The 26,218-nt window shown below is 41.0% G+C and overlaps 4 protein-coding genes across 5 annotated transcripts in view; 1 reads left to right on the forward strand and 3 right to left on the reverse strand.

Annotated features, from left to right (window-relative positions):
- The window catches only part of tmem235b (transmembrane protein 235b), a 14,200-nt gene extending 10,977 nt beyond the window's left edge, over window positions 1-3,223 (reverse strand). The window contains exons 1-3 of the mRNA XM_037691005.1: window positions 3,052-3,223; window positions 2,847-2,927; window positions 2,611-2,748 (exon numbers count right to left, since the gene is read on the reverse strand). Of these exons, the coding sequence (XP_037546933.1) occupies window positions 2,611-2,748; window positions 2,847-2,927; window positions 3,052-3,223 (391 nt within the window). The remainder of the gene's footprint in view (window positions 1-2,610; window positions 2,749-2,846; window positions 2,928-3,051) is intronic.
- Window positions 3,224-6,263: 3,040 nt separating this feature from the next.
- On the reverse strand, window positions 6,264-9,108 carry birc5a (baculoviral IAP repeat containing 5a). Its single transcript, XM_037690775.1, has 4 exons — window positions 8,904-9,108; window positions 7,623-7,732; window positions 6,775-6,892; window positions 6,264-6,545 (listed from the first exon to the last, which is right to left on the reverse strand). Exons 1-4 carry the CDS (start codon window positions 9,009-9,011, stop codon window positions 6,453-6,455), a joined length of 429 nt encoding a protein of 142 aa, XP_037546703.1. The 5' UTR covers window positions 9,012-9,108; the 3' UTR covers window positions 6,264-6,452.
- A 415-nt stretch (window positions 9,109-9,523) lies between these two features.
- On the forward strand, window positions 9,524-17,958 carry faap100 (FA core complex associated protein 100). Its single transcript, XM_037691132.1, has 8 exons — window positions 9,524-9,679; window positions 9,743-9,861; window positions 9,939-10,819; window positions 14,367-14,523; window positions 14,621-15,512; window positions 16,527-16,637; window positions 17,543-17,629; window positions 17,842-17,958. The coding sequence occupies exons 1-8, from the start codon at window positions 9,524-9,526 to the stop codon at window positions 17,956-17,958; spliced, it is 2,520 nt and encodes an 839-aa protein (XP_037547060.1).
- A 2,015-nt stretch (window positions 17,959-19,973) lies between these two features.
- fscn2b (fascin actin-bundling protein 2b, retinal) overlaps window positions 19,974-26,218 on the reverse strand; it is a 12,598-nt gene continuing 6,353 nt past the window's right edge. The window contains exons 3-6 of one of the 2 annotated variants that reach the window (XM_037690777.1): window positions 22,837-22,993; window positions 22,173-22,294; window positions 21,909-22,076; window positions 19,974-20,221 (exon numbers count right to left, since the gene is read on the reverse strand). In XM_037690777.1, coding sequence (XP_037546705.1) covers window positions 20,016-20,221; window positions 21,909-22,076; window positions 22,173-22,294; window positions 22,837-22,993 — 653 coding nt within the window. In that variant the 3' untranslated portion in view covers window positions 19,974-20,015. Of the gene's footprint in view, window positions 20,244-21,900; window positions 22,077-22,172; window positions 22,295-22,836; window positions 22,994-26,218 lie in introns of both variants that reach the window. The other variant, XM_037690776.1, reaches the window with a different exon arrangement.

Raw genomic sequence — 26,218 nt, forward strand, 5'->3', positions numbered from 1 at the left:
GCAAACTTTACAATGTGACAGCCTGGATGGGTAGCTGCACAATCATACGTGAGCAGAGTAAATAGGAGAGGGCTCAACACACATCCCTGAGGAGAGCCAGTGCTGAGGGTTATGGTGGAGGAGGAGAAGTTGTGGATCCTCACTAACTGTGGTCTGTTTGTTAAGAAGTCTAGTACCCAGTTGTGAATGGAGGGGCTTAGTCCTAGTGTGAATAGTTTGTCCATCAGGGTTTGGGGGATCATGGTGTTGAAGACAGATGTGAAGTCCACAAAGAGCAGACGGACGTAAGAGTCCTTTTGCTCCAGGTGGTTGAAAAATCACATATCAAAGCATCCATCCATCCATTTTCTTTACCCGCTTATTCCATTTTTGGGTCACGGGGGTCGCTGGTGCCCATGTCCAGCAATCACTGTGCGAGGGGCGGGGTACACCCTGGACGGGTCGCAAGTCCATCACAGGGCCACACAGAGACAAACGAGACAAACAACCATTCACTCTCTCACTCACACCTAGGGACAATTTAGAGTTACCAATCAGCCTAACATGCATGTTTTTTGGTCTGTGGGAGGAAACCGGAGTACCCGGAGAAAACCCACGCATGCACGGAGAGAACATGCAAACTCCACCCAGAAAGGCCCCTGGACCGGGGTTTGAACCAGGGACCTGCTCGCTGAGAGGCAGCAGCTCTACCAGTTGCGCCACCGTGCTGCCCCATATCAAAGCAATGCATCTAAATCAAAGATTATGGGAAAATCTAAATAATTTTTCTTGGCTTCAAGGTTGGCTAGCTTTCATGAGACATCTTCACTAAATAAAAATATGCTCAGTGTTTTTTAGCGACAAAAATATTTTACTTTGAAAATATCATATTGGGGGCCAGATAAGCTGTTAGGAAGGGCCATATTTGGCCCCCGGGCCCTGAGCTTGACGCATGGGCCTTAGGGTGAATAATACCGAAATAAGTTATTTCTTACAACATAAATTAAAGAGAGTGGCACGGTGGTGCAGTTGGTAGAGCAACCAGTTAATCAATTTCACATTCAACAATTATTTTCTGAGCTTTATTAAAATCCATCCAGTAGTACTTGATGTTTTGCTAACAAACAAGATTGTTTTAAAGTTAACGCTAAAGTTTTTAGTAGGGATGTGTAATGTGTAGCACTCTTCACATGTGTTGAGGATTATTCTCAGCTACTACCACACCAACTTTTACTTCTATCTGTGTGACTAAGTCAGGCTGTTTTTGTGTTGTGGCAGCCATCTTGGATGGGGATGACTCCGTAAGTTGATCAAATAATTATATTCTGACAGTTTCATTTAATTATGTGCAGCAGTTCGTGATATTTTGCTAACAGATTGACAAGCAAACACGGTTCAACATCCAACATAAATTCTTGTGTTAAAATAAACACACACATATGTAGTTGTATGACAGAGTACGTGCGTTACAAAATGCTCCAAATCTGTTTTACGTCAAAACAACTGAAATATGAAAAATATATCACAAACGAGACTATTTACTGTTTTTACTGAATTTGTTCAAAGGAAAATAGAGAATTGTGGTCTGTTTGTTCTCCACAGTGACGGTTATTTTGTCCCGCTCCGTGCACCTTCTCTAAATTACTCTCATGTGTCAGAAAGTCTTTTTCCATTTCAGCTGCTCCTGAGTTTTGTAAGCCTGAAGCAAATGATGCAAAGCAGAGCGGCGCTGCATTTTCCTCGTGCTCGCTGTGATGTATTCAGTCTCTTCTGCCAACACGGTCTCTCCTGGAACTTCACAGCAGCAATGTAACGTTTCAATCTCTCTCCTAGATTTCATTTTATTGCAACTATTTTTCGTGGAAGCTTCTGAAAGACAAAAGGTGGAACGTAATGCTTTTGTCTGTGTGCGTTTGTTAGCAAAACATCTCATGAACCACTCCACAGATTTTAATGAAACTTTCAAGAAATGGTCTTCGGGGACACTGTTATGAGTGATTAACTTCTGGAGCCAATCCATTTGAAGACGTCCACCGCAGCTGACTAATATTAGAAAACATCAAATCTGTTATAAATCACCCATTTAGAGATATTGTGCAACAATTTTGAGGTTGTAACTGAGAATTATTCTTGTGCAAAAAATTTTAGCATTAACTATCAGAGTCAACTCTGTCTGTTAGCAAAATATCTCACGAACCACTGCACAGATTTTAATGAAATTTTTAGAAAATAGTCAATGGATACACCTCTACAACTGATGGCGTTTTGAAGTCCATCCAATGCAAGATGGCTACTGCAGTTAATTAACCTTAGCCATCACATAAATGGCTGTAACTCAATTAACTTTACAGATGAGCTCATATTTGATGCCCTGCTATACCACATAAGATTGCACAAAGTTTTTTTCTAAGGTTTGACCAAAATGGCAACAACTCATCAATGCTATTTCTCAAAATAAGATCACAGTCTAAAACCTTGGCAAGAAATGTGATATTCATTCCTGCAAGACATGCAAGGTCTAACTAATCACTTTTTTCCCACTGGGGTCTGAATGGGTCTTTGATTTAACCATTGCACTTTGAGGATGCAAAAAAAAAAAAAGAAGACACAAGAGCAGAAACTGAGCCTTACTGCAGATGAAGAAGTAAGAGGCTGTGGCGGTAAGGAAGACCGGGCTTCTGGCCAGGGAGCTTACCAGTCCACAGATCCCACCAAAGAGCAGCAGGACCAGGCTGAGGGGAAGCAGAACCACTATGGCTCCGTGCATGTCTGAGGTGGAAACGCATGGAGCATCAGTGCACTCCTGTCTAATTTAACACACTGAGGATAATAATCAAGAACGAACAGAGCTGGAACATGAGACTCACTGAGCATGCGCAGCTCGGAATCCGAGTATGTGGAGGAATCGGCAGCAAAGGAATCGATGGAGTCCGCGTGCGTCTTCCCTCCTGGACGCAATAAAACGGACAGAAGCGGCAAAGTTTCCCTCAGAACAACACACATTTAGAGAAGACAACTTGAAATAACTGTTCCTATTGTAAAACTGAACCAGGAGGAGGTAAAAGCCTGTACCTTCGTTGATGCTCCACAGCCCCGAGTGGGAGCTCATGTCCTCAAAGTCGCTCATGTTCTTGGTCTCTATGATGAACCAGTAATCGGTTCCGAGGGAGGTCGCCAAGGAGGCGAAGCTCAGCAGACCGCAGATCCCCGCTGTGATCACCACAGCTCCAAATGTTACCTTCATGACGCACAGCTGGAGGCTCCACTCGTGCGTAACGCACAAACCCCAGAACGGCGACCCAGTCTCGATTGTTTCTTCCACAGTTTAGTGGAGCTGCAGTTCCAAAGATTTTAGGGAGAGATGAGGGAAGTTATCACACAGCTGCGCAGAGAGGAGTGTGCCTGAGCTGCAGCAGCTTCTGTCAGGGAGGCTGTTGGATTCCAGTCAGGAGGCGCCTTTACGCACGGCACAGTTACTACACGTGCGCAAAGTGCCGCCTCGAGGGCAAGAAGCGGCCCTTGAGCCGCCTCAGTCCGACCCTTCATGTGCTCATGCAAAAATGAAACTACTTCAACTAAATGTAAGAAAACCAAGGTTTTTTCATGCATTTTGAGAAGTGTTGGCACAAGGCAGCAAGGCTACCAGGAATGACTGAACACCATAGGTCCCAGGAAGTTGAAACCAACTTCTGTCTCCTCCACGTAAACAAACTGGGCATTAATGTTTGTAGATTCTCATATCTTGATGCTGTATGTTCAATGATTCATTAAAAAAAAAAACATTTTATCTGTGATTAGTTGTTTTATACTTTAAGGCAGATTCTTGTGACAATTGTATCGGGGGAGCCTTAAAAATCCCTTATCTCTAATTCTTAGCCTATAATTTAGGGCTTTAACCATAAGGGGACAAATTCGATAACACATTTGAATGTGTTCATCATTTTTCATTCAAACACACATTAAAACATTTTTAAGATAATAAAGACATACATTAAGTAAAGCAATTAAAGACACCTGCTTACACATATCTACAGTCCCAGACATTGTGTGTGGATTTTATTGGTCCAGAGGTGATTCATGGTCTGGGTGTAAATGAAAGCTGAGTCTAGCCATTAAACCACAGTGCTGGCATAGGTTTAACTTGTAACTTAAAGGTTTTTAAAAGAATGTCTATGGACATTCTTTTACAAAGCTGATGTTTTGGTAATTTTTTTCTTGGTACTCCCCCAGTGGGAGAAATACTGTGAAGAGTTGTTGCTAAATCTGAAGAATCGTTGAAGTAATATTAAAAATAATGCTGTTTATGTTCTACTTAAAACTCTAGCCCCTTGTAGCCTAGATAACAGTAAATGGAAATGCAATTTTCAAATAATGATTTCATTTATTAAGAGAAAAACACTAACCAAAGCAACCAGGCCCTATGTACGAAAGAAACTGTCACCCTTATTAAACTGTGATTCTTTTTTTTTCTTAAAGCCGAGTTGAATTTCACTATTACTTTCTGCCAAATCTGTAGAATTAGAAAATCATGTAAATAAAGCCAGGATTCACAAAGTTAGAAAACATGGAACAGTGCATGGTGAATCTTCCCAGGAGTGACCAGCCAAACTACTGCACAAGTTCATGAAGAGCTCATCCAGGAGGTCCCAGAATCCAGACTGTGTGTGTGTGTAGACTGTGTGTGTGTGTGTGTGTGTCCTGTTACAAAGGACACACACCGGCTTCTATGTGTAAAACTAACACTGCGTTTCAGAAAAAGAACATCTTACTGGCAGACAAACATGGCAGCGATGGTGATGGAGACACAATGCTGTTTCAAGACATGGATGACTTCTCTCAAAATTCTGAAGGAGAATATCCACCCATCATTTTGTGACCTTATGACCTCAAGGGCACGTTGAGTCTACAGCAGGACGATCTGAAGAACAGAGCAGAATTCCTCCAGTGGTGTGATTGATCATGTGATTGGAGGTTAATTATGTTTTCACACAGGTTGGTTTGGATAGTTTAATCTACTAATGAATAGTATCATTGTTTAAAAGTGCCTTTTCTATTTACTCGGGCTGTTTGGTTGAAAAAAATTAAAGCAAATACAGAAAAAAAATCTGTAAGGGAGTAAATATTGTGCAGGAACTTTTCATCCAGACACCAGCTCTGATTTTTATTAAGTTGCAGTTTTAAGAACATCCATCCGTCTTCTACCACTTATCGGGTTGCGGAGGCAACAGGTCCAGGAGCGAAACCTCTTCCCAGATACTTCCCAGCTTGTTCTGGGGGACGTTGAGGTGTTTCCAGGTCAGAGAAGAATCGCCACCCTCCCAGCAACTTCTGAATCTTTCCCAGGGCCTCCTGTTAGTGGGATGTGACCAGAAAACCTCTAAAGGGAGGCGACCAGGAGGCATCCTAATCAGATGCCTAAACACTTGAACTGACTCCTGTCGATGCAGAGAAGCTATCTGATCACCCCCTCTCTAAGGCGGAACCTGGCCATACGAAGGAAGTCCGTTTCAGCCACTTGTATCCAGGATCTCCTTCTTTCGGTCATGATCCAAACCTCGTGACCACAGGTGAGAGTTGAGACCAGTAAATTGAGAGCTTTGCCTTTTGACTCAGCTCTTTCTTCAACATGCCTGATCAATGAGGCCCAGTCTGTTGATCAATCTCCCACTTCATCCTACCATCACCTGTGAACAAGACACCCAGGTACTTTGAGCTACTGCACCTGAGGCATTCCACCCTTTTCCAGTTGAGCACCATGAACACACTGGGAGGAACCGACTCTCATTCCAGATAATTCGTAGTCGAGTTGCAGAGGCAACAGGTCCAGGAGCAAAACCTCGTCTACGAACCACCCCCGTGCACGCTGAAGGTCTTGGCCTAAAGTTGCTATCAGAACCACATCATCTGCATAAACTGGAGATAAGACCCTAAACAACCATTCACACTCACACCTAGGTATAATTTAGTCACTAATGAACCAAACGTGCATGTTTTTGGTCTCTGGTAGAAAACCCAAAGGTATTTACATATATTTTTACTCCATGTCATCATCCAGATATTGAAAATATTACAAACCAAATACTTAATAGTACATATCGTTCTAGTATGGTTAGTAACCTAAGGCTGGAGAAAACTGGATTTGGAAACAGCACTTTATTGAAACAAGATAAATACAAGAAGATTGAATATCTCAAATTTTACACTGTTGTAGTAAACAAACAAGACCAAACAGTAAAAATGAGGAAATCTACTTTATAAAAACAAATATTAATCCAGCTATTCATTACCAAGCAGTTTTGCCGTTTGTGAAATCCAAACTCATTTCAAATGACTTGTAGCTTTATATAATAAACTACAGAAAACAAAATATCCACAAGAAAATTCAAAAGGAATGAATAAACAAAAAGCAATAAAAATATTTACAGCCAAACAAACACAAATGAAATGGCAACTATCTGAGGTGGTTTTCCCCGTCACTCCTCTCCCATGGCCGTCTTGACGATATTTGCTCCTTTCAGTTTGGCTGCCTCCTCAAACTTGGCGATGGCCTCATTTCCAGTCTTTTTCTGTCAGGAAAGAAAAAAAAAGATCAATATTATCAACGTTGTTGTTCTTGCAAGACTATTTTGGAGACAATGATGTATGCTGTTGTATATATATAAAAAAAGATAATTAAACATCTGTTTAAAATGTTAGCGTTCTTAAAAATTACTTGAATACTTTACTTCCTAAATTAGGAAGATGTAGAAAAAAATAAATAAAAAAATAGCAAGTTATGGTTGTGAAAGAACATACAAGCATTAATTTGTGCTTCTCCTTCTGTAAAGTTAATAATTCTTCCACAGTCAGCTCTTCTACTTTTTTCTTCAGGGCGATGAAGTGACAGGATGATGAATGAGACTTGTGCTCTTTCCTAAAAAAATATAAAAAAAATACAACAATTAAAACAATCCACTTATTTACAGGGACTTTTATTAGTTAAAACAAGAAGCGCTAAGATAAGCAAATGTAAAAATATATATTTAAAATTTACTATTCTAAATAAAATCTAAACTAAAGATATACACATAAAATTAAAAGGTATGAAAGTTACATGAACTTTTGATCATAGCTGCACAATTTGATGGACAGTAGCGCTTCTTGTAAACAAACAGACATGCGTATAAAACAATCAAATATTTTAGGCCTGGTGGTCAACTTGCTCCTCTCAGAAACAGCCAGAGGACAAATGAGACCAAAGTGGTCCAGAAAAAGGTTCGGAAGCTCAATCATCCAGGTAGATAAGACCTAAAACATTTGATTGTCATGCGTGATGACTGATTTGGACGGATGGTCCCTTTTTGCACGTGTAAATCCAGTTTCTGGGACTTCAACAGGAGCCTGGCTTGAAACACATCTACGAGGTGCTATTTATAAGACAGATCTGGGTTGGCAGGCCTCAGGTGAAATATTTTGGATGAAAGATGAAACGTTTCTCCCAAAAAGAAACTTGTCCAGATGACAAGGTTGAACCTTTTTTTTGTATTTATAACTGAATAAGATGAATTTAAACTTGTGAGATAATGATGATAATAAAAAGTGTCCATGTTTTGATCCTGTTGCAGTTGTAAAAATAATAATGGTTAGTTAAATGCTGATCTTACAGCGGGTCATCATCTGGCTCCCAGCCCTCCAGCTCTTTGAGGCAGAAGAAACACATGGCAGTGTCCGGACTGTTTTCTGAAGGGATGTGAATGAAGCCAGCTTTGGCCATCTAGAAGAAAAAAAGGGGTAAACAGCAAATAAAATGAATATAAACTTATTTAGGCAAGCGAGCGATGCTAAAATAATCTGTATACAGAGATTCTTAAATTACATGACTTGAGGCAAATGAAGTGTTACATGTTTTATGAAATTTTATAGCACTTTAAACCCAACAGAGTCACTTAAGCAGATTAAATTATACTTAAAGGTACTACATAAAACAATGAAACTCTATAAAGTTTGATAAACAAAACCTACTCTACTTGTTTGATTTAGTCAAGAAAAAAATGTTTAGGTTTCAGGTTGTCAGACAAAATTACATTTTTGAGCATTTTATAACAAATAAAAACATTTGTCAGATTAGATGCTCTAGACTTTTTAAGTGCACACACACACATAGATAGATATAAAACCACCATCTCTTGTATTGTCTTAACATAAGCGCTTTTCCTAATTCTACGACCAGATGCAACACGTTTTTTTCCACATACTATAGAAATAAAATATAATTCATAAATGCATTAAATGAAACAAAATAAGCATTTGTTTTTGATTTATTTTAACATTTTAGCCATCAGTAAAGGTTCATGCACTTCATGCAGGGCGGCTGTGGCTGAGTGGTTAGAGCAGTCGTCCTCCAATGCAAGAGTTGGGGGTTCAATTCCACCAGCAGTGGACCATGCCAAAGTGTCCCTGCACAAGACCCATAACCCCTCCTTGCCTCCGATGTGTGTCCCATCGGTGTATGAATGTGGTAAAGCTCTGATTAGCTCCAACAGATTCTGATCACCTCTGTAGAAATCTAGTAGAGTGCTGTGTGAACGGGTAAATGAGTATATATTGTATAAGTGTATTGATAAGCTAGAAAGGTGTTATATAAGTGCAGTCCATTTACTTTACTTGAGGGACTGTCCATACATACAGCCTGACTGTAAATAAGTTCAAGTCAATTTTATTGTCATTTCCATCACATGTGGTATATGAGGTGGAACGAAATTATGTACTAATAACTTAAGCTATGAAATATAATCGCAACACTTTTATTTTTACAATCAACTTTGTTGGAAGAATTTACCAAAACTATTTAATCTCCAACTAAAGCAAGACTTGCTGTATTTTCAAAACTACTACAGTAGTTGTTTAAACTTGTTGACTCCATTACTATTAAAAACTTCACTCACGTTCTCTGGGGTGCACGTGCAGTCTTCGTTGAAAGGCCAGCCTTCAAACGTTTTCAGTCTGTTCTCGTAAAAATACATTTTTAAATACACTTCTTCGAAAGGGTTCATCGTCTTAAACGTCAAAAATAAACGCTTTTCCGCACACCCAAAGACGCGACACCGTAAAAAATACCGAACAAATATGGACGCTTTCAAATTTGGGCGGATGTTCACCTCGGCTGTTTTGATTGGTGGATAAAGATCACGAGGTCTTCCCGTCTTCTTCTTCGTGGGATGATGTTTGTCAAACAAGCGCGAGACGCAGGCAAACTCTCACACAAATGGCGCAAAATTATTCCAAACTATTAATAATAGTTGTTTAACTATAGTCAAATGGATAAATACACATTTATTCAATTCACTACCGTCAAGTTTCAGTAAAACAGAATCATGTTAGCTAAATTTACATCCGGCGTCAGTTATCATGGGTAATGTAGTTCTTCGCTGTTATTGGTCAAAACTCGTGGCGCGGAACTTGTGCCTTCTTGTTCCTACCTCTGTTAACTTTAACATTTGAATTGTGTTGCCAATGTTGGATCTTCGCGGTAAGCGGGTTGTTTTCTGTCTTTAGGTTTGTGCTAATGGAAGGACGGTGTTCTGTCGAGACTTGGGCTGAATTTGGGCTTTTAGGAAAACCAGGCACGAAGAAGGTGACGTCTGGTTTTGAGACGAATATTTTCATCTGCACGGGCTGCGACGAGGTCTATGTCTTCAGTGCTACTGATAGAAAACTCACGGTAACTATAGTTTGCATTTAATGTTAATGCAGTGGAAAACATTGCTGATGGTTTGTTTTGCAGGCTGTCCTTCACTTCCCTGGTCCTGTGAATGATTTGGTTGAGAGCCACGACAAGCAGCTCCTGTTTGTAGCATGTAGGTGTGGAGTTTATTGTGTGGACTTACAGCTGCTGTTACACAGGTATTCAAGCAGCACTCATCCACAGCAGCTTCCTGTTTGTTTGTCATAATTAATAAATAACCCTTTCACCTCTGCAGGGTTCAAGGCTCCTCGGGTGATGCCTCCTCCAGTCCAGCTGAGCTGAACATCTCCTCTGAGTTTGTTGCTGTAGATGCAGGCGGAGTGTCCTCTTTGCTCCTTGTTGGCTCCGTGCTCCTGACCCTTTGTCAGACCGACACATCTTGGCTGATGACTTTGTATAAAAGACCCCAACAAACACAGCCCACCACCTATGAGGTGCTCGGTTTGTTCCACCTGCCACTCGTTTCACCTGCTGTACACGGCGGTGCAAAGGTAAAGGCAGGACAAACGGGGAGGACTGTGCTACTCTGTGCCCATTTTGGCATTAGGCCTCCGCTTTCTACCTCCCCTGATGCAACAGATGTGAGCTATTCCCACGTCTGCCTGGAGCCTGTTCTCTTCAAACTTTTGTTCGGGGTTGAAGCGGCACTTGCCAAATCCCCAGTTGTTCTTTGCGGCCTGCCAGATGGGCGCTTGTGCTTCCTTCCTCTGGGTTTGCCAGGATCACGGCTCCGAGTTCTCTATAGCCTCGAGCAGCCGGTCGTATTTGCCGGAGCATCTGTTGTCACGGAAACAGATCCAGGACACGCACAGTGCTTGGTGGTGGTGGGCGAACAAGGCAGAGTGGCGCTGATCAAGGCTGACAAAGCCGGGCCAGAAAGAGAGGGAAGCTTTGCTCGTTTCACCGAGGGGTGTGTGTCCGGACCTGTGGAGTGTGGCTTTGTGGGTAAAAACTGTCTTTACTACAGCACTGGCTCAGACCTCCTCGCGCTGAAGCTGTCAGACGAGTCAGCTGGGAGAGAGGACAGAGAAAGGGATGTCGAGGCCCTCCAAAGCCCGACCAGTTTGAACGTGTGCGGAGTCATTGCTTTGAGTGAGCCGACGTTCAGCGCTGCAGGTGAGCAGACGAGTGGCATGCTGACCAAAGCCCCCTAACCGCTTTTAGGTGCATCCGAGTCTGCAGCTGGGAAAACGACACAAACTTTTGCTGCTTTGTTCATTAAAAGGTGTTTAGCTTAAGCTATTTTAGATTTTTAAAGGCCTAACATTATTTGAAGGGATGCGTCTCACCGGCTGCCGTTCATGTCAGAGTTTGAACTAAAGGAGTAATAATGGGGTTGTAGCAGTTTTGGTCAAACCTTTAAAAATATCACAAGCTCTCTCAGTTTATGTGATGTGAACGACGCTCAGCTACTTGCACAACAAATTCTACTTGACATGTTTAAAACTGGCCGAGTCATCGCTATTTATGTGTTTGATTCCATGATTTGGATTAATTTTAAGTTGTTCAGTTGTCGTTGCTCGTCCATTGATTGCTTTCAGCACGTTTTATTCAAGTCCATCCAGCGGTTCATAAAATATTTTGCTAACAGAAACAGTTGACATTAAAACCATCATGACATTTTTTTTTTAAACAAACTTGTGCAGTTTATTCAAGCCCAGTGGATCAGTCTCCTTAATGCCAAACTCTAGCTCAATATCTAAAATTAGCTGAGTTTTAGCTATTGTGTTTTCTAAAGGCTGCTGGCTGTGGCGTCCATCTTGAATCGAGTCCAAAAGTTTATCAGTTCTAGATGTACGTCCATTAATAAAATCTGCAAGTTTCATTTAAATCTTTCCAGCGTTTTGATAACAAAAACCTTTTTATGTCCGCATTTTGCTTTTCAGCGACTGTAGATAATTCGAAGACGATCTGTGACAAACTTCAAGTAGCGAAGTCAAATGTGATTAGTGAGCAAAAAAAGCAAGTCGTGACGGTCAGATGAAACTTGCTGAAACACCGAAAAATGTTTCATTAGAGGCTTTCACTGTGCAGCAGTGCCTCCTGATCAAAAAGGTAAACGTCAAGAAAGACTCAAACATTCAGTGTTAAACATTCACAAAGCGTTTTTCTCTCGTTCACGTCTGAGTGAGTTTAGTTTATGTGTTTACAGAAATGCATCTGAACAAATCACATGTTCAGATTTTGGCTGAACACGATTTTTATTAAGAAACGCTTATTCAACACTGTTCGCCATCAAGTTGATTTACCGTATTTTTCGCCCTATAAGTCACGTTTGTTTTTTTTGTGCATAATTTACAAGCCCTGCAACTTATAGGCTGAAGCGACGTATTTATGGATTTTCCCCATATTTATAAACCATTTTTTGCTGAGATATGACCGTTTCCATTCATTCTGACAGAAAATATTGAACACTACCATTTTCAGCCACTAGATGACACTCGAGTAGTATGGCATGCCGTTGTATCATGTAATAGGTAAAAGTGGTTATTAATCAGTTTGCCACCGTCGTCTGCTTAGAGCAACCTTCAAATCAGCTTCATTTTGTTGCGCCGCCGAGGCGAAATGAAGCTGATTTAACCATTGAAGTGCGTTTATTAAGTAAAAGCTCAACTGAGACACACCTTTACTATAAAGTCAAGCTAACAATAATTGTTTTTAAGTGTTTATCTAGTTAAATTTCGAAGAAATGCACAACGAGTCGCCCTCTGCGCCGTCATGTTTCCGCGTATCTGCTTTTGAAAATACACCTGATTTGACCGTCCGAGTGCTTTTATTAAGGAAAAGTTAGACTGAGACGCACCTTTGCTATAATTTCGAGCAAACAAATAATTGTTTTTAAGTGTTAATCTTGTTAAATTATTGTTACAGTCCTCTCGTGCACGCTCCCGTGGCCGCCATTTGACAGCCATTCGATTTTGGGCACAACACCGGCCCACATTTGTCAGCAGCGGCGCGTAACAAACAGATGCAACTTATACGACAAAGCGACGTATTTATGGATTTGTCCACTTTATTAGACCTGTTTGGACTGATGCGGTGCAACGTTTACGGCGGAAAATACGGTAATAGTAAAAAGGAATTTAGTTTGCGGCACAATTGAGCAAGAATCCATGATGAAAACTAGTGTAACAAAGGGATTGAACCGTATTGGTTCAAGCTACCAAATAAAGTTAAATCATTGCCAGATTAGTAAATATTTTTACTTTTCTTAATCCACTTCCATCTCGAACAACCTTCAGAAATCAGCTGTGGTTTTGTTTGTATAGAACCTCAAACATAACCTTAAATGTAACAACTGCATAAAGAGATTTTTTTCTGGTTCTGTGGAACTAAAGATTTAAAAATATGTTTTATTCTTAAAAATTAAAAAATATATTATTAAACCATATATCTATAATAAAAACCCTCGGACCACATTGTCTGATGAACCAGCTTTAGTCTGTTATTAATTTGTTAAATTTGTAACTCGATGTTCTATCTCTAAGACGCTCCTCGAGCAAAGTGGCAGCTTTGTTTTACTAGAGATATTGTATTTCCTGTGAAAATACAGTGTGAATGTTTATTGCACAAGAACCTGCTGAGAAACAGCTGAAATTAGCTAACAAACATTCTGAAATGTAGCTGAAGTGGACGAACAAGCCTTAATTAGCAGAAGCTGAAAGAACACATATTTGCTGAATTGGGTTTAAATTGGCAGAAATGAGCACAAAAATAACGACATTAGCTAAAAAAAAAAAAGGCTGAAAAGTAGCTGAAAGGCAGAAAGAAACTTAAACTACCAGAAGGAAGTGGAAAGAGCTGAAATGAGCTAAAAAATGTGGAATTAGCATAAAACAGCTAAATAGTAGCTGAAATAACTGAAACTAGCATAACAAAATGAAATTGGTAGAAATGAGTTAATTAGGCTGAAAGTAGCAAAAATTATCACAAAAAATTGAATAGACTTGAAACAGCTGAAATTAGCATAAAATGTAGCCAAAAAGGCAGAACAAGCTTAGATAGCAGAAGAAAGCAGAAAGAACATAAATTAGCTTAAATTACAAGAAGGAAGTGGAGAGAGCACAATTTTGCAGAATTAGGCTGAACAAAGTTTAAATGAGAGCAAAAAATGTGGAATGAGCTGAAAAAGCTCAAATTTGCATAAAATAGTAGCTGAAATAAAAGACTAGCAGGAAGAAGCTGAAAGAAGCACAAAAATGTTTGTAGTTAAAAAGAATCAGAAAGGAGCACAAAACGGCTGAAAGTAGCTGAAAAAAGTTTAAAATTGCACAAGGAAGCTGAAAGAAGCTGAACAGAGCAAAATGTGAAAGGAGCAGTAAAAGGTTGAAAACAGATCTAAAGATTTAAAGGATGAAAAATGAGCTCAATTCATTTATGAGGAAAAAAGTGGCAGAAAAAGGCTAAATATTTCAAAAAGCTAAAGCTGCACCAATACCAAAAGTCTCAGCAGGATTGTCCTGAACGAGCTGAACGTTTATTATTTGATTTGTTGAAACAGCTTAAAAACTGCGGGACGAGAGTCGCACCGAAAAACACACGTAAGAAAAACGGATGACGATAGTGAGGATGTTTCAGAAGCGTTCACACGATAATCTTATGTGTTGTCCTTTTCATATCTGACTCTGAAACTGTCCACCTGAGGTGTCCTCTTTGGTGCTAGGTGAAGTTCAGCTGCTCGGGCTGACGGTCAGAGGGCAGCTTCAGAGCATTAGATCACCGGTGAGGAGACGGGATGAAGGATTCTCTCAGCCTCCCTCCTCACAGGCCGGTCGCAGCGTCAGGGACCTCCTGTCTGCCATCGGCGATGTTTGTGAGAGGTAACCCGAAGTTTAGAGAAAACTCCTAAAATGACATCATTTGTTCATTTAAACATGTCAAACTTAACCGTTTCTCCGTATTTTCCTGTTCTTTTAGAGCATCGGCGCTAAAAGCAGCCATCAAATCCAAAAACCAAACTCTGAGGCAGCTGAGTCGGGCGGTAAACATCAGTTTCCTGCTGACGGGAAGGACGACGACGACTGAAGAACCTTTTCCGGTTAACGGGACGCCCATCAGATGTCACGCCGCAACAAGCTGGAGCAGATCTCTTCAGAAAGACGCCTTTAGTCTTAAGTGTGTCCTGAACAACTCAAGTCCTCATGTCCTGGAGCGAGGCTGGGCGCTGAGCGTCGCCGTCTTTCCTGCGTCCTGCTCCTCCAGCGCAGGACAGGAAACCTCCACTAGTTTTGTATTCCCGTTCTACAACCTGTGTCCCGGGGAAACGTTAGAAGTGTCTCTTCCGGTGGCGGCTGCAGGCGACACGACTTTCCCTCTGACTGTGAACTGCTCACTCATCCTTTCGCTGTCGAGTTTCCTGGGAGAGGAGGAGGAAGTTCTCCGCCCTGGTTTGCAGAATAGCTGCTTCAGCTTGGCCTTAAACACACTGACAGTGGACTGGTTGCACGCCTCACAAGTCATCAGTCCCACAGCCCCCCAGCCCAACAACGCGGCAGACGCCCTTCAAGCTTTTCTACGCTCGAGACTGATCAGGTGTTCCAAAGGAGGGGGAGCCTCGAAGCCCGAGAAGTATTCAGCGAGCGTGCGGGTGTCTTCAGAGTTACTGAGGGACACGCTGACGCTGAAAAGCTTTGGTCTGGACACGGAGGTGGCCTCTCAGAGTCTCTGCTCCGCTCTTCTCCGCTGGCTGCTGTTTGAAGATCACGAAGGAGTGAAGATGGGACACGGAGGAGACGAGGTCGACACGAGCGGCTCGGTGATCCAAGTCCGTGCGCCGAACGAAGCCGCCGTCAAACTGAGCGCTAAAGAGGTGAAGCAGTGGTTTAAATTTAGGCTGGAGAACGTGCGTCGTGAGCGCTGAAGGGAAACTGCGTTGTTGAAGCTAAAACGAATGAAACGGATGGGAATCTAAAAGCAGCAGAACGTTAGCTGAAAACAGCGGCTAGGAAACTTTAAAAGAGCAGAACACTTTCTAAAGGTAGCAAAACAAACGGTATAGCTACATGCAACTTAAAAATGAGTAAAACAGTAGCTAAAAGCTACCAAACAGTGGTTTGAAGCAACACAACAGTAGCTAAAAGCTAAATAATGGCTAAAACGGCTCAAATATAAGTGAAATTATAACAGATGCCGAGATGGTGTAGAGGTGGGGTAGCCGACCTGGGACCAGAAGGTCACAGGTTCAACTCCCCGCCATGCCCACATGCCGTGGTGTCCCTGAGCAGGACACCCAATCCCCAACTGCTCCCTGAGCAGCTAACATAGCCACCCGCTGCTCCACCTGTGTGTATCTCAGGTGTGTTGAGTTAAATGTGGAGAACGAACTTCATCATTGTGTAGAAACATACGATGATGACAACAGCACTTTCTTTCTTTCTAAAGATAACTCGAGCAAAGTAGTGACTAAAGGTAGTAAAAAGATGCTACGGCTAAAATGAGTAAAACGTTAGCTAAAATTGGCAAAGCATGCTAAAATCTGTAAAACTAGCTAAAAGTGAAAGTAACAGAATGTTAGATCAAAGCTAAAAGTGGCAAAAGGAGAAAAATAAAGCAAATGTGTTGAAGCTTGAAGATTGCTTTGATTTCTATGGAGATTTTATTCTAAATAAAGTTTAATACTTTGAAAAGTCTAAAATGTGTATATATATATATATACATAAAGAAATAGTCCAGAATGAGCTGAAGGTTTGAATGTATGAACATGCAGATGTAGTTGGATTGTGAAACAAACGGAGAAGAAACAAGCAGGAAAGTGTGGATGCTGACTCAGCGCTCCTGCTTGTTTGATTTTATACCAGCTGAGCGTTTCTCTTTTGGTCTCCAGATGAAAGTAGAGGAGGAGGAGGAGGGCCTGGTCTGTGTGGAGGTTCAGATCGAGAGCTCATCAGTCGCCCCGGTGTGCGGCCTGCATCACGCTGTGCTGCGACGGATTCAGGTACACACACACTCGCAGGACGTTTTCCGACGAGCGTGAGTGAAATCTCCCCGTCATTTGTAAACGTTTCATCAAGGAAAATGCAGCTTGTTTCAGTGCTGCCTACAAATACTCCCCTGAAAAGTTTTCTCAGTGGGAAACAGAAAGTATGTCAAGTACAACTATTTAAATGTAGCTGCAGATCTTGATTGATGTGTTTCTAGTTGAGAGACAGGACCTTTGAATAATGTTAAAAATAACCTCCTCTGTGGTTCAGCTGAGACTCTTGCATTGGCCTTATGTTAATATATAGAACATTTTACTGGACGGATTATTATTATTATTATTATTATTTTTTTACACTACCGTACTTGCTGCCATATAAGTCGCATCTGTTATGTGTCACCGTGTGTGTTATGTGCATTTCGCCTGTGCGGTGAAATGCAGCTGATTTGACGTTTGCTCCAGGAGTTCCGTAGCGAGACGAAGGTGGCTTGGTACGGCAAGCCAAGTGTCCCACTTTTACCTGTTAATGAGACACTTGGCTTGCCATATGAGTCGAGGACCCTCTAGGTACTGTTCAATATTTTCCACGTCAGAATGAATGAAATCGCCAGATCTCAGCCAAAAATCGGTTTATAAATATGGAAAAAAATCACAAGTATGTTGCTTCGCCGTGTAAGTCGCAAAAGTTTATGCAAATAGGTCAGCGAAAAATACGGTACTTCTATTTCCTAACAAGTGTGGTGGACTTGCAGCCTGCAGCTGATGGTTTGTTTGTATTTGCACTTAAACATCACTTTAACTTGACATTTTGATTGTCCTAATTGACCTCATTAGGTTTATGGACCACGTTGCATCCTTCGTTTGATAAAAGTCTTCTCGCTTTTGTTTGTAAAAACTGTTCTCGTTATTTTCCCACACAGACTTTGTTGAAGAAGGCCTCTGAGAAAGCTGCTTCCACGGAAGCGGTGCAGAGGTTAGGACTGAGGCGAGCGCTGCAGCAGGCTGAGGTGAGATGCGTTTACAGGACTCGGTTCCCAGCGTGCTCGCCGTTCGTCGCCCGCTGACGTGAAGTGCGGGCGTCCGTATTTGTGCATTCATCTGCAAAATCTCACTGTTGGTGAACCTCTCAGGAAGTACTCGCTGGATACGCAAGACCTCAGAGCTGGCGTGTCCAGATCTCTAATAAATTTCTTTCTCTTTCCTTCTCTCACATCAACAGATCCAGCAAAGTCAAATCTCAGAAGCCTTGAGCGTGGGCATGTCCTCGAGCCAAATGAAGCGATTCCTTCTCGATGTTTACCAAGCACTCAGAGAAAATCCTCTCCTCGTAATTTAACACCTACACAGCTGGCCCTCGGCCTCGTGCGCTGCTCTGTAACCCTGACTTTACCTCTGCGTGAACAAAATAATGCGCATTCGTGCGACGTAATCTCTACAGTAAACATGCGTTTATAGCGCACGGTAAACACCTGCTGGGAGTTTATACTTCATAAAGAGGCACGACTCAAGTTGCTGTTATCACCCCGTTTATAATAATCACATCTTTGTTTTGTGTCCTGCTTCCATTCACACGTGTTCTCCGAGTCGCAGGCTCTGCACAGACGCGTCCCTGATTTGTCCTATCCAAATGGCAAACGTGATGTTTTGAATGAAGAGTTGAAGAAGTGCTGCAGGAACAAACACGTTTGGCAGCAGAAACCAGTACAGCCAGCAAACTGCTGACTGGTCTGGTTCCAAATAGTCCCAATCAGCTACTGGGATTGATGGGATGCGAGCTACATTAGTGGCTCACAGTAAGGGCGCGGTAGAGCGGTTGGTAGAGCTGCCGCCTCAGCAAGAAGAAGGTCGCCGGATTGAATCTCGACCAGTGGGGGGTGGAGTTTGCATGTTCTCTCCGTGCATGCGTGCACGGTTTAAACACTTTAACTCCACTTTCCTCCCACAGACCAAAAACATGCATGTTAGGCTGATTGGTAACTCTAAATTGTCTCTAGCTGTGAGTGAGAGAGTGAATGGTTGTTTGTCTCTGTGTCCCTGTGATGGACTGGACACCTGTCCAGGTTGTCCCTCACACAGTGATTGCTGGACATGATTACCAGTGACCCAAAAAGGAAGAAGCAGGGAAAGATAATGGATGGATAGTAGCTCTCAGTCTGCAAGAAATAACTAGCTGTGTGCTGTCTCCATTGTGTTTTACTGCTGATTGAACTTTTTCGGGGTGGGGGGGTCATTTTTATACAAATGTTGTTGTTGTTTTTTTTTCTGTTCATCACTTTAAACCCTTGTGAAAATAAATCACTAAAAATCTGTGGGTTCTGCTTCTACTGGACTGAACATCTAACATCACTGATGCATCAAACTGCGGCACAAACACGGTGCTCTGCAAAAAAAAAAACACTACTTTCAAGGAGCCAGACTTTTTTTGTTCTTTAACCTGGTCCTAATTAGTTCATTTTGCATTCACAAGTTTTTTGTTTTAGTTTTTTCTTTGGACTTTGGCTGCTTTTTCCTCAAATTTTTATTCATTTGGCATACAGAATCCATTCTGCATGCCAATGTTGCTTATAACTTGAAGGGAACTGATGCCAAAATACAGTTTATGAAAGCCTGATGACCTACGTTTGGCTCCTTGGAAGCAAGATGTAAAGAAATAAGCGAACCACAATAATGCACTTTGCATGTTTGTTTTTTTTTGTCTCAATTAAATGTCTCTCGCTCAAAAATGCTAAAAACCTAATCTTGTATTTATTTATTTCACCTCTAAATTAACCTCCGTGTTACTTTCACACATTATAATTCTGCTTGTTTCCTTCAAAACAGTAGAAACCAATCATTTTCTTTTTTAGTGCTTCCAATAATTCTCATAATCATAGCAACAATTTCATACTGATAAAAAATAACCATACATTTCATATATATTTTAAAATATAACAATTAAAATCAATGTTTTTGTATATCAGCTGTGTTTTAGTCATTTTTGCAGTCTCTACATGAAACCATGTCGTTACTGGTAATAATCACCAGCTCTACCCTGCACAACTTCTCAGAGATGTTTTAACCCGTAATGATTGCCGTACCTGTTTCAAACGTCAGCCTGGATCACTTGTACAGATTTAATTAGGGACACGAGCCGTTACAAGTCAGTCTTCCTACCTGAGGAGGTGGTAAAACAGTGAAAACCAAAGTAGGAACACAAAAATAACTTCAGCTTTGAGATGAACTCAAAACACTTTCATTAAGATTAGTCTTGGTTGAACATCCTGCGCAGTTTAGTCCTCGTCCTTCAGCTCTGTGAACATCTGACTTGATTCAAGATGTTAGATTACTGATTAGTGCTAAAGCTCTCAGCCTCCATTATTATTTTTTAGAAGGAGTTTGGTCTTGAGATTTGATCTAATACTCCCAAAGGGCCGAGCTGCTCAGGCCGAGTCCATCTCCTTTGAGAGTGCCTCCTTGGTCTCCACGCAGGTATTTGCCGTTTTTGCCACGGATGGTGAGGCGTCCACGCTCCAGGAGCTCCAGAGTGAAATCCTCCGGGGCCTCACCATCCGAACACACCAGCCCGGCACTGTTCACGTACCAGAACCGCCCGTCGATGCCTGCACAGGAGAAAAAGTCATACTAACAAAAGGAGATGGTAGAGGCCCAATGAAGATGTTTGGCATTCAGTTGTGTCATACAATCAACACTTTTGCATTGTCAATGGTATTCTACACTGCCAGGCCAAAAAAAAAAAAAGTCACCACCTGGATTTAACTAAGCAAATAGGTACGAGCCTCCTACTGGATAATTACTGCATAGGTGATTATCTTCAACAAGTTATTTAACCCCAACTGGTGCAATGAGTTGCTTCTCATTTCTTAAACAACCATGTTGAAAGACACATCGTGTGGTCGTGGAAAAGATGTCAGTCTGTTTGAGAAGGGTCAAATCATTGGCATCAAGCAGAGAAAACATTTAAGGAGATTGTAGAAACTATTAAAATTGGGTTAAGAACTGTCAAACACATTATTAAAAACTGGAAGGATAGTGGGGACCCATCGTCTTTGAGGAAGAAATGTGTCCGGGAAAAAATCCTGAATGATTGTGATCGGCGATCACTTAAACGTTTGGTGAAATCACATCTAAGAAAAACAACAGTAGCACTCAGGGCTACGTTTAATAGTGAAAGTAAGAGTATTTCCACACACACACACACACACACTGTGAAGGCAACTCAAGGGATTGTGTCTGAACAGTTGTGTAGCCTTAAGAAAACCACTAACCAGTGAGGCTAACTGGAAAAAAAAAGCTTCAATTTGCTAGAGAGCATAAAGATTGGACTGTGGAGCAATGGAAGAAGGTCATGTGATCTGATGAGTCCAGATTTACTCTGTTCTAGAGTGATGGGAGCATCAAGGTAAGAAGAGAGGCAGGTGAAGTGATGCAGCCATCATGACTATGTGCCTCGTCATCAGTGCAAAATCTTGGTGAAAAATTAATGCAACACTGGACGGAAATAGATCTTGTGACATTGAAGAAGTTTATTGAAACAATGTCACAGAGAATGCTGCTGTAATCAAAGGCGGTCCAACGAAATATTAGTGTGTGACCTTTTTTTGTGGCGACTTTTTTTTTTTTGTCAGGCAGTGTAATTCAAAATATCTTTAAAAAAAAACCTTTTTTTTTTTAAACTAGTAAATGTTTAAGGGGATGTTTTAGGTTTCAAGTTCAAGTTGTGTTTATTTGTCATATACAAGGTTAACACAAGGTTAACAGTACAATGAAATGCTTAACATGAGAAGAACCTATTTGACTCGCTAAAAAAAAATAAAATCAAACAAACTAACAAGACAATACAAAAAAAGCATGCAATAATGGTACACAAAAAAAAAAGTACCAAAAAGTGACAAAGTAATTAATTAAAATATTTACAATGTCAAATCAAAACAGTTTGTAACTGAGAAAGGTGCCTGGATAGAAAGTGAATGTCTTCAACTGCGTAACAGAAGTCCATTTCTTTAGTTTTTTTTAAATTTTATTTTATGATCCAGTCCAGAAAAAAAAAAAGAATATAGTCGTAGATATCTACAAATGAAGCTCACTCAGTACACACAAATTAGAAATGTGACGTCATTTGTTGAAGGAAGAAGACAGTTGCAATATAATAAATGTTATTTATGCATGAAATGCTCATTTTAACTATGAAGAATCACCGTAAATATTAACTTTTATTTTGAAAGTTCTGCTTATGTGATGAACTGGCTTGCCACATTAGACTCCCAGTTTGACTGGGCACATTCTGACCTTTAATATTGTAAGCCCCGTTGCTGAACTGCAGGGTGAAGATGTCGTAGACGGATCTGCTGGCGTCCAGCGTGTTGGAGTTCTTGTGGTGGCAGATGAATCCATTGTCCCCTCTCAGGATCAGCATGGGCCTGTTGATTAGTTTTAAAGTGAGCTGCTCGTCCTCACCTGGGAGCAGGACATAGACAGGCAGGGAGGGTCAGCGCTTGTGTCTGATAATAAGAGACACGTGAGCTAAGAGAAATAAGGAGGACACTCTGTTACCTATGGAGTCACTGACTGCAAGTAACTGACCATTCTTCTTGATGCAGATGTATTTGCCATTGCTGGCCTTTAGCGCCACCTTGTGGCTCAACCACTCCACTGAAAACATGGTGTTGGCTGATCTGAAGGAGGAAAGAGGCAGCATGATGCATTAGTGGTTAGCACTGTTGGCTCACAGCAAGAATGTCCAGGGTTCAATCCCTGGTTTGGACCTGGGGGGCAGTGGGGAGTTTGCACGTTCTTGTGTTTGTGTGGAGTTTCTCCCACAGTCCAAAAACATGCAGGTTCGATCTGTGATCTCCATGCGCTCAATAAATAAAAAGAGGGAGCTTTTTATTGGATGTATTCCAATCAATATACTGAATGCACAAATAAAGGAATATGATTATGATAAATGATTAATTTACACAAGGGATCTACAATTTTCTACTTTAGGCCACTTAATTTATTAAAACACCACATTATATATCAGGCTTTCAACTAAAACTTAAATTTAATCATGTAGCTTAATGCTTGGGAGGAAAAATATGTTTTTGTATAATTCCTGTAGCCAGTGGAGCACAATAAAAGTGGTAGTTCTTCATTTTTGCAGAATGTAAACTCAAACGCATGTTGGTGGCATTAAGGCTCAGTCCGTCCGCCGGACACAGCAGCGTTCACTCACACTTCTGAGGCCGTGCTCTGGATGCCTCCATGCGCCACCAGAGCCCAGTAGTTCCCTTGGCTGGTGCGAAACGTGCACTTCTTGGTCTCCTTGTCAATCTCCATTTGAAATGTCTCCATGTCGGTCTCCTCTTCCTGATTGGCAGCGAGGCTTACGCCTGATGGAGCAAATTAAACACACTCCGTCATTTCTCTCATACAGCTGTTGACATTTTTATGATTTGATCTTTAGGGACACACACACTGATTTATACTCAGAAATATGTTTAAAAAGTCAAGAAATTACAAAAAATGCTGAGGTGTCTTTAGAAGGAACGGAAGACGAGGCTGGTAATTTAATTTTCCAGTTTTTAAGAAAACCCTCAGTAACCCTCTCGTAAGAGATTTGTTTTAGAGTATTTTAAATCAAATGTCAAAATAGATCAAATAAGCTGCATTATGCTTCCTCAGTTATTTGTTTCTTCAGACTATTATGAGTTTTTGTGGATGTAAACCGTTGCACAATACCCTGATTTCAAACTGTTTTCATGCTCATCCTGAACCGTTTCGTTTGTGGGCTTTTGTTTTATTGACTCTTTTTTAAATATGGGCGATACGGTACTTATCAGATGGATTATATTAGCAGCATTCAGTTAATTATTTAAATACTTTGATTTATCGAGGAAAGAGTTTAGGAAAAAGCAAAATGGGCAGTTGGCAAAAAAAACATACAAACACAATTATTAATCTTTTGGACAAAGTTCTAGTCGTTTTGATTGAACTTTAAAAGTAATATTACGTACAACATTACATGATGTCAAATTAATAATATATGTAAAACTGACTGAGTTGTATCCATTTTAGTCTTGACTAAGGTCAATTATTATAGCAGCTATCTTAAAATTGTATTAATACCAAATGTGACTTATTATATTCTGGAGGTTTTGTTGAAATCCATGCAGTGGTTCAGGAGATATTTTGCTAACAGTCAAACTGGGTTGACTTCAACATTTCATTCTAATGTTTTAATCAAAGATGTGGTGCAATGAGTAGTGCTTAGAGTGTGTGATGGGACTGACTCAGTTACCACCACACCTAATTTTAGCTCAATAACTGCATCTTTGCTAAGCTTCATTTCGTCCACAATGTCTGATTTGCCTAATTTTCTTGAAAAAGTCAAATCAAACAAATAAGCAACAAAAGGTTTGCTTTTTTTGGCCGGTCTGCTTGCAAGGGAAAAGTTCTTGCAAAGACAAGTAAAATAATCCATCGGATCTGTTTCTGTGAGATGTTGCTGCTGGTTTTAGCGTTTTCATGTCAGTGAACGTGTTCATCAAAATCAAGTTCTGGTTAAAACTTATCAGAATCAAGAAAACAAGAAGTAAATTCAGGAAATCTGCCTTATTCATGTGTAGTCACTATCGCCAGCACTTGAAGACAAATCCCACCTTCGATTGACAGACACTTGATAGAAAAGTCTTGGAGAGCAATTATCTTTGCTGAGGCACTGAACAGAAAAACACACGTGAGAAAGAAACGTGAACACTGACACACCCCATCATGCTTGGGTGGTGTGACATCCTGCTAAAGATATAAAAAGCTCTCTTTATTAACCCATAACCCAGTTTTTTTTTTTTTGTTTTTTTTTACGAGTTTGAGTCCAGTCAAGTTTAGAAGAAAAAACATTTAACAAAAAACAAAACAAACAACAACAAAAAAAAACAGGAAATAGCCAGAGGATTTTATGCCACACTTTGTTAAAACCTTAATATAAGGGCGCTGGATTGACATGATCTGGTGGTTTAATGTTGAACCTACGTGCAGCAGACACAGGAAACTCCAAAGGTAAAATAAAGATATCTATTTATTTAAACCAAAACGGCTGACGGGGCAGCAGCAAAACACCTGAATGGCTGAAGGAGACAACAGAGGAACAGAACATGACAGGCTTTCAAGCACAATCCACGAACCTCAAACCACATAGACAGACGCTAAATATACAGTATAAGGAGGTTGACAAGACAAAATGACGAACACTTGGGGTGATTAGGATTGAGGACAGGTGAGACAGGAGCTGACAACAAGGAAGAGAAAAAACACTGGGGAGTACAGGAAACACAAGGAAAAGAGAACAAAATACAGATTCCCACATGGATGATCAAATGGGGAATGAAACTAGATCAACTCTAAATTGTACCTGATTTTTGGACACTATGCTGGTTCTGAACAGGAAATGTAAATGTTGAGAAAAACAATCTGATCCTTTCAGTCTATGTTTATTGGGTTAAAGGCAATAGTAAATTAAGAAATTAATATTGCTTTGAAATAATACATCTATATTCCTGTGTTCTACTAATCATCTGAAGCAGACTTGCTAAGGTAGCAGTTCCATCTTAAAAAAGTTTACTTTAAGTTTAGGTTTATTGTCATATGCAGATCAAGGTCAACAATGCAATGAAATGTTCAGGACGAGAAGAACCATCGCAACTCACCAAAATACCAAAGCATGAAACTAAAATATAAAAAAAAGGCGCCAAAAGTGAAAAAGTGAAATGTGAAATACATCTACAGAAGCATGGTCCTATTAGCAGAGTATTTCTGTTAGCAGCACGGTCCCATTAGCAGCTTGATGATAATAATGACCACAGTAACGGACAATCGTTAGCGGCAGGTTAGCAGTGTGGTTCTGTTAGCAGTGTGGTTTTGTTAGCAGCATGGTACTGTTAGCAGCATGGTACTGTTAGCAGTGTGGTTCTGTTAGCAGTGTGGTTTTGTTAGCAGCATGGTACTGTTAGCAGCGTGGTTCTGTTAGCAGTGTGGTTCTGTTAGCAGCGTGGTTCTGTTAGCAGTGTGGTTCTGTTAGCAGCGCGGTATTGTTAGCAGTGTGGTTCTGTTAGCAGCATGATACTGTTAGCAGTGTGGTTCTGTTAGCAGCATGATACTGTTAGCAGCGTGGTTCTGTTAGCAGTGTGGTTCTGTTAGCACCGTGGTCTTGTTAGCAGCACGGTCCCATTAGCAGCATGATGATAATAACGACCACAGTAACGGACGATCATTAGCGGCAGATTAGCAGTGTGGTTCTGTTAGCAGCATGGTACTGTTAGCAGCGCGGTACTGTTAGCAGTGTGGTTCTGTTAGCAGTGTGGTTCTGTTAGCAGCACGGTACTGTTAGCAGTGTGGTTCTGTTAGCAGCATGGTACTGTTAGCAGGCACAGTACTGTTAGCAGTGTGGTTCTGTTAGCAGCGCGGTACTGTTAGCAGTGTGGTTCTGTTAGCAGTGTGGTTCTGTTAGCAGCGTGGTTCTGTTAGCAGCCCGGTACTGTTAGCAGTGTGGTTCTGTTAGTAGCGCGGTACTGTTAGCAGTGTGGTTCTGTTAGCAGCACGGTACTGTTAGCAGTGTGGTT

This window comes from Nematolebias whitei, chromosome 17 (assembly GCF_014905685.2).
Source record: "Nematolebias whitei isolate Nwh7 chromosome 17, NemWhi1, whole genome shotgun sequence".
NCBI lineage: Eukaryota > Metazoa > Chordata > Actinopteri > Cyprinodontiformes > Rivulidae > Nematolebias > Nematolebias whitei.